This window comes from Lathyrus oleraceus, chromosome 3 (assembly GCF_024323335.1).
Source record: "Lathyrus oleraceus cultivar Zhongwan6 chromosome 3, CAAS_Psat_ZW6_1.0, whole genome shotgun sequence".
In the NCBI taxonomy this organism is placed as follows: Eukaryota; Viridiplantae; Streptophyta; class Magnoliopsida; order Fabales; family Fabaceae; genus Lathyrus; species Lathyrus oleraceus.
Genome location: NC_066581.1, coordinates 364,736,346 through 364,745,085, shown reverse-complemented (window position 1 = coordinate 364,745,085; position 8,740 = coordinate 364,736,346). Strand labels below are relative to the sequence as shown.

Genomic DNA, 8,740 nt, shown 5'->3' with positions numbered 1-8,740 from the left:
TTCTCACCTTGTGTTCAAGGGCATGTAGTTCTCTACATGTTTTTTGGGATGGTTTGAAAAATCCTTTATCTCTAATTAGTTAAAGATAATTTGTTCTTGCAATGACTATAGGAGTTTGTTCTTTCTTTGGCAACTTTGGCCATCTTCTTTGTGTTACTCACTTCACCTTATATCATTGGAATGTTTGACCTTTAGTCTAATATGAAAAACTCTCGCAAACATCTTTTATTTATGATTTACCAGTTTGATGGTTGCTATGTTAAAGTGCATTAGGTATTCACGTGAGGGCTTGGAATGACCACATCTCTAGTTGAAAAGATATATGGTGGACATCTTGTAATATTTACTAGCTGAGAACTAGAGGATTGACTTCTTAAATAAGTCTTGGTAACTTTTTATGAAAAATTTGACAAGATTCATATACTATTGTAACATTATTATTGTTTACATTTCAACAAATTTGTCGTGTGCCATTAAATTAAAAATTATTCCCTCCGTTTATTTATAAGTGTCACTTTCTTATATAAAAATTATTTCTTTTTAATTGTCACTTGCAAATTTCAAGATAGTATTAATTACAATTTTGTCAAAATTACCCCTAGATAATAATTGCAGAGAGCGAAAAAATAAAATGAATGTAATAAATAATTAAGGATATTATAGGTAAAAAAGAATTTTTGTTTGAAAAATAACAATAATGATTAGCTTCCTTGATATGCGTAAAAAGTCAAAAAAAATGACACTTAAAATAGAACGGAGGGAGTAATAATTAACATAAAATTTACATTTGAAATTTGAAAGTGACAATTAATTTAAAATAAGTCTTTTTTAAATATATCAATTATTAAGGTATGGATGAAGAAAAATGTTTATAAATTTAATAGGTCCATTTTATTTGATAATATTTTAAAATACTTTTAATATATATATATATATATATATATATATATATATATATATATATATATATATATATATATATATATATATATATATATATATATCACAAAATAAATATATTAAAAATACTACTCCTCTATCTGAAATTATAAAAACCATTTATAATTTGAGAAAGAGCCTAATTTTATTTTTAAAGATATTTATAATTAGTAAATTCGAAAGTTGAATCATTTATATAAAGTGCATGAGAGACCATTTAATTCATTCAACCCTGTCATCTGTCATGATCGAGTCTGTTGAAAAAATTAAATATCCTAATAAATGTTTGGTCAGCTATAGAAACATCGCATCTAATCAATTATTGTAATTATTTGTTTGATCGTTATCCTTATCTTGATTACATTGACAATAAATATTCAACCGATTCTCTCTATTGTAGGAGTACTATATTTGATAATAGTATTTATTAGGACACAGAAAAACATGAATATCTTTTCGGTTGAAGTTCATAAATTGTTTTGTTATAGTATTATGAAAGAGTAATCAATTTTGACAACTACATCCAAAGCTAATTTGTTTCTACTACACCTTTTAAATATATTTTCTCTTGTTACATGAAATTTAAATAGTTTTAATTAACTTATATAGGGCAAACATAAGTTTGAAGAAATTATATAAAATATAATTATTTAAAAATTATATATTGAAAAATAATTGTGTTTGCAACAAAATTAAAGTTTAGAAGAAACACTTACTATTAATCTATCGGAGGATTTGTTTTGGTATAAATATGAGTCAAATATTTATTAATTGGAAATTAGCTACATTTAACATGGGAGGACATTTTTAGTTCAAAAATGAGGTTGAACTAAAATTTAACTTGTTGGAGATTTTGATATCCGGTTGTGTTGCTCCGTTGACATGGTGTTTCTGAAAATACAATAAAAGTTGGTGATGGTTGGAAGTATGAAAATTTAAGATTAGAGTACATGAATATGAAACCTTCATTAGTCTTTCATAGTAGGGTTATAAGGTTCTTAGAACTTTTTATTCTTATAACTATATAACAGGACATATGTTAGAGGATCCTTATAAGTACGATCTTACGATTCTGAACCTTCTGACTGTGATTGGATATCTTTTTATATCTTTTTATGATATGTCCATCTTAGGTAATGTAGTATTAGAACTTTTGTAATGGATAAAATGTCTTAAAAGAGTAGTATTAGCGATCTGGCATGAAACAAGTTGATGTCATTTAAATGTGATCTCTAATCCAAAGCCCCATATAACTCTCATCTTCTTTCTTCATATGTGTTATTAGGGATAAATTATACCATGGTCCCTACCTTCTATGTTGTTCAAGGGTGTAGATCTTTTAGTGGAATTCCAAAAATCTATTAGATGGATTCAACATAATATGATCTAAGGTTCTTAGGTGGGCGACTTAGTTTGCTAGATCAAAGCAAAATGAACCTTGGCCCAAACCAAAATATAGCCCCCAAGCTAGGGCAAAGAAGTCAGTCCGTGTTTTATTTTTAATGTCATTCCATGTGATTAACAATATTTTGTAGGCAATATGTGAAGCGAGATGTTCTGTCAAGTAGTGAGACTTCCTATCATAAAGTGGTTCATTTTGACATGTTCAACTTGCTTGTTATATTTGGTATATGACTGCCTTATATATGTGTTTGTCCTTTTTTATTTGACGTATTTGAAGGTGAGAAAACATAAGAAATGAATGTTTAAATTGTGTTTACTAGTTTAAACTTTTACACTTTATCTCAAGTGAAAGTCAAGAAAATCAAATGATAAGAAGATGAGGAAATAGAGATTAAACACACAATTTATCATGGTTCAACCCCTTTAACTCTTCACACTGAGATATTTTCATTATAATTAAACAAATTACAAAAGGCCTAAAATATTTTCTAGTTAGGCTGAATTATATCTTAGATTTTTCAAATAAAAAGAATTGATCCCAACTGATTTTTTTTATCCTCTTAAAGGATTTAGCTAATACTTAGGCCTTTAAGAAATTCAATAACATAAATGAATAAATGATGGATTGATTACAAATATCACCAAATAGAGAATGTAACCAACTCTAAATACAAATACAAGTCTTTTTTATCTTTCAAGAGAAAGTGTCTACAATAAAATCTCAAGTCTTTTTTATCTTTCAATAGAAAGTGTATACAATAAAATATCTCTCTCTCTCTCTCTCTCTCTCTCTCTCTCTCTCTCTCTCTCTCTCTCTCTCTCTCTCTCTCTCTCTCTCTCTCTCTCTCTCTCTCTCTCTCTCTCTCTCTCTCTCTCTCTCTCTCTCTCTCTCTCTCTCTCTCTCTCTCTCTCTCTCTCTCTCTCTCTCTCTCTCTCTCTCTCTCTCTCTCTCTCTCTCTCTCTCTCTCTCTCTCTCTCTCTCTCTCTCTCTCTCTCTCTCTCTCTCTCTCTCTCTCTCTCTCTCTCTCATAATATATATTATCGTACACGACGGTGTACCTTGTATCAATGTAAAGTATGTAACAATGTACCTTGTGTAATATTAGTTAGTTGTCTCAAATTTCAATGTTGAAAGGAAAAAAAACTAAGTTATTCTTTCGAAGAGTAAATTTTACTAAAGGTTTTATAAGGAATAAACACAAAAAGGATAGCTACTTGATCTTTTTCCTGAGGATTAAAATTGATGACTTTTAAACTTGAAGTTGACTAGATGAACTTAGATGATTGCTTGAGTACAAATGACAACGATGAGCCTGTACCGACGAGTACTAGAGTGAATCTTCAAAGATGTACACCTAAAGGATGCTTTGACAATGAAATACAAAATGCTTGATGATCATTGTGTATCTTCAATATTCATTTAGATTAGATGGCCATTTGTGGAACTTCTTTACTCTTTTTACTCTTTCTAGAAGATATATTTTCTTGAATCTATATGAAGGTTTTTCCCTATATATGTAATAAATGTTAGATGATAAAATTACTCTTTTGCATTATGTTATCATCAAAACTAAATTAAACAACATTGTTCTTCAAAGCAAAATTGGTTCAACAATTCCCTCCATTTTGATAATGACAAACAATCATATCTTGATGAAAATTTTAATTTTTTAAGTGATGATAAAATATTATTAAGGATCAAACTCGGGCTCCCTGTGAGACTATGCAAATAAAATAAAATTTATGTGATAATAATATTTTTTCAAATAAGTACTTAAAGGCAGCCTCTTAAAAATACGTTTGAAATGTGAATTGTTAAAAATGAATTTTACAATTTACTTAGGGTAAATTATCTTTCAATGCTTTGACAATGAAATACAACATGCTTGATGATTGTGTTAGATGAAATCTTCGATATTCATTTAGACCAGATAATCATATGCAGAGCTTCTTTACTCTTTTTAGAAGATATATTTCCTTGAATATGTATGAAGGGTTTTTCCTACATGGGTAACAAGCATTAGATGATAAAATTACTCCTTTGCATTGTGTTATCATCAAAATCAAATTAAATAACATTGTTCTTCAAAGCAATATTGGTTCAACAATTTCCCCCATTTTGATAATGACAAACAACTATATATTATGAAAATTTTAATTTTTTAAATGATGGTAAAATATTACAAATGATCAAACTCGGGCTCCCACTGAGACTATACAAATAAAATAAAATCTATGTGATAATAATATTTTTTAAATAAGGACTTAAAGACAATCTCTTAAAAATATATTTGAAATCTGAATCGTTAAAGATGAATTTAACAATTTACTTAGGGTAAATTATCTTTCATTTTCGTTAAAAATGTATTTTAAGAAAAAACTAAAATTCTGGCTAATACAAGGCTTACCTTGTAGTCAATTTTTTGTAATAAAGAGAATATATACTTCTTCGACAGCTTTTCACATGTCACAAGAATAATATTTAATAGATTACTGATATTGCTTGTTTCTACCTTTTGATTTCGTAGAATCTAAAAAGAGGACAGTTATATATACTTTTTTTAATTTGATTTAAAAAAAAAAAAGGCTATTAAGATTAAAAACTCTCATCCGTCCCCAAAGAGTTTAAGTAAAATTAACGTGTTTGAAAAAAAAAATAATTCAGTAAAAAAAAAGTGAAACTTTGGTTTAACCTTGCATAAAAGTTAGATAGATCTAGAAAAAAATTAATTCAGATTTAAAAAAAAATATTTTTTCATACCTAATCTTTTTTATTTTGGATTAAAATATCTATATGAAGGTTTTCTATCTTAGGATCTCCATTTTTTTTGGAGTTAAAATCTCTTCTATTTGAATCTGAAGACTTTGTTCCTTTTATGAAAAAGAAATCACAAAAGAATCTGAAGATTTTGTTCCTAATAATGTTGGTTAGGATTTTTATTAGTGGTTTCAAATTATTATTATGGTCAAAAGATGAGTTGGTTGGTTGACATTTTCAAAGATATTGATTTATTGAAGTGTATTGTTGTTGAACTCAAAATTAAAATGGGAGTTGAAAAAAAAAATCAATTGTAGAGAAAAAAAATACATTATGAAATAATAATTGTCATTAATTTATGATGTAATAGAAGAAGAAAATTTGACAAAATTATTTTTCCTATTCTTGCTAGTTGTACATAAATAGAAGACAATAATGCAACTTCAAGAGCTTGCATTGCCTCCATGAAAAATATGGATTTCTCATTCACACTATTTCTTCTACTATTATCCTTTTCTTTCCAATCTTCATCTTCTTCATCTTCATCATCATCATCATCCTTGAGAAAAGGTTCATCCCTCTCAGTAGAAAAACCAGAAGACAAAATCATCTCACCAAATGGCATCTTCACTGCTGGCTTTACTTCCATTGGTGATAATGCATACTCCTTTGCCATATGGTTCACACAACCAAATTCCCTCAAACTCAACAACACAATCATTTGGACGGCGAATCGCGACCAACCGGTTAACGGAAAAAGATCCAAACTCACCCTTTTAAACACAGGAAACATTGTTTTGCTTGATGTTTCTCTAAACAATGTTTGGTCTTCAAACACTGCATCATTGAAACCATTAGTGTTACATCTCAAAAACGATGGAAATCTTGTGTTGCGTGAGCTTCAAGGAACCAAAACTCTATGGCAGAGTTTTGATTCTCCAACCGATACTCTCCTTCCTGGTCAACCGCTTACAAGATACACAAAGCTTGTAGCTTCCATAAGTGAGACTAATCATTCATCTGGCTTCTACACGTCGTTTTTCGACGATGAAAATATTTTCGGTCTTCATTACGACGGCCGCGATGTTTCTAGCTCCTATTGGCCAAGGCCATGGCTTCTAAGTTGGGATGTTGGCAGATCAAATTTCAATAGTAGCAGAACTGCAGTGTTGGACTCTCTTGGTAATTTCCATTCATCAGATAATTTCACTTTTTCAACTTCTGATTATGGATCTGTGCTGCAAAGAATAATGAAACTTGATTCTGATGGTATTGTGAGAGTTTATAGCAGAAATAATGTGTCAAAGAATTGGTATGTTTCATGGCAAGCCTTTTCTGGTGCTTGTTTGGTTCATGGAATTTGTGGAGCTAATAGTACATGTAGTTATAGTCCTAAGTATGGAAGAAAGTGCTCTTGTATTCCAGGGTATAAGATGAAGAATCATAATGATTGGTCTTATGGTTGTGAACCTATGTTTGATTTCACTTGCAATAAAAGTGAGTCAACCTTTTTAGAGATGAAGAATGTTGAGTTTTATGGTTATGACTTTCATTATATTGAAGTTTGTAACTATAGTACTTGTGAGGATTTATGCATACAAGATTGTAATTGTGTAGCATTTCAACATTCATTTTGGGAGAAAAAGGGGTTTTATAGGTGTTTTACAAAAACACAATTGCAAAATGGAAGGCTTATACCTTCCTTTAAAGGATCAACCTACTTGAGATTACTTAGAGGTAATAGCTTCTCTAGAGAAGAATCTTCTTTTCCAAGTAATCATGTTTGTTTAGAAAAACTTCAAAGAGTTTATGTCAAAGAAAGTGAAAACCAATACGTGAAGTTTTTTCTCTGGTTCGTTACTGCGAGCGGAGCTTTTGAAATGGTATGTATTTTTGCGGTTTGGTGTTCCCTATGCAGGTCGCGCCAAAAGACTAATGCAGACCAACACGGCTACCACCTTGCTGAAATAGGGTTTAGAAAATTCAGTTACTTGGAGCTCAAGAAAGCGACAAAAGGGTTCAGTCAAGAGATCGGAAGAGGCGGGGGAGGCGTTGTATACAAAGGCGTATTATCTGATCAAAGACACGCCGCGATAAAGAGACTTTACAATGCTCAACAAGGAGAAGGTGAGTTTCTCGCAGAAGTAGGCATCATTGGAAGACTTAATCACATGAATTTGATCGAAATGTGGGGATATTGTGCCGAGGGAAAGTATAGACTATTGGTATATGAGTACATGGAAAATGGTTCTTTATCCGAAAATCTATCATCTAATAAACTTGATTGGAGTAAAAGGTACAAAATTGCTTTAGCAATAGCAAGAGTTCTAGCTTATCTACATGAAGAATGTTTGGAGTGGATTTTACATTGTGATATAAAGCCACAAAACATACTTCTTGACTCTAACTTCCAACCCAAGTTAGCTGATTTTGGATTGTCTAAGCTACAAAATAGAAACAATGTCAAGAACTTAAGTGTATCTACGATTCGAGGAACAAGAGGGTACATGGCACCCGAATGGATTTTCAACTTGCCAATAACATCAAAAGTTGATGTTTATAGCTATGGAATAGTTGTGTTGGAGATGATAACAGGTAAGAGTCCAACAACAGGTTTCAAAGTAGTGAATGGTGAAAAGGAAAGTGTTGGGAGGTTGGCTACATGGGTGAGAGAGAAAAAAGGGAGTAGTGATAGTTGGTTGGAGGAAATAGTTGATGATGAAATAGGATTGAATTATGATAAAAATAAGATGGAGATAATGGCTAAAGTTGCTTTGGATTGTGTTGTGGATGAAAGAGATTCAAGACCTACTATGAGTAGAGTGGTGGAAATGCTTCAATATCATGGAACTGATGCCCAGTGATGTGTGATAGTACAGTGCATATAGTCATTATCATTTTGAAAATGTTATAGCTTGAAATATGCGAAGAATGTATTTAGAATATATATATAAAAGACTAATTCATTGATATATTATCTTATTCAATTAACTTTACCATCTCAACCTATTAATACTAATACAATTATAATTCGCGCATCGCACATGCGCGGATCTCAATCTAGTATAAGTTTATTTCAAACCACAATTGCAACACCATCGCAATGACCAACATATTTTTAATTATATAAAATTTGTTTTATATTGTAATTCATATCGCCGTAACTGCAAATAAATGACATATTTTTAAGGTTTAATGTATCATGTGATCCCTTAACTTAATTTTAGATTTCAGTTTAGTCCCTTATTGAATAAACGTTCATTTAAAGTCCCTTAAGTGTACTTAAGTGTACTTCTGTTAGTCACTTTGGTCTTGTTTGTTAAATTTTGTGAACTTCCGTTAGTTTGTGCATGTGTGGCATTCTAGGTGGGCGTTTATTAGATGATATGGAATTATTATATTACATTTTGATTTAACTTTGTAAAATTTAAAAAAGATGCAAGTTGAAACGTTTCATATTTTCATTTTCACTTCACCCATTTCAATTTCACTCTCTCTCGTCAGAAATCCTAGAAACACATTTGATCGCTGAAGAAGACCTGAAACTTATTTCATTTGCACTTCATTGTTTTATTTTCACCTCTCCCATTTCATTTTCATAAAGGATGAAACTTCATCCATCATCAATCATAAGTACTT

The 8,740-nt window shown here is 30.4% G+C and overlaps 1 protein-coding gene across 1 annotated transcript; it reads left to right on the top strand.

The window, feature by feature from the left end:
• The first annotated feature begins 5,478 nt into the window (after positions 1-5,478).
• On the top strand, positions 5,479-8,073 carry LOC127127710 (putative receptor protein kinase ZmPK1). The gene has a single exon (XM_051056964.1). The coding sequence runs from the start codon at positions 5,566-5,568 to the stop codon at positions 7,963-7,965; it is 2,400 nt and encodes a 799-aa protein (XP_050912921.1). The 5' UTR covers positions 5,479-5,565; the 3' UTR covers positions 7,966-8,073.
• The last annotated feature ends 667 nt before the right edge of the window (positions 8,074-8,740 follow it).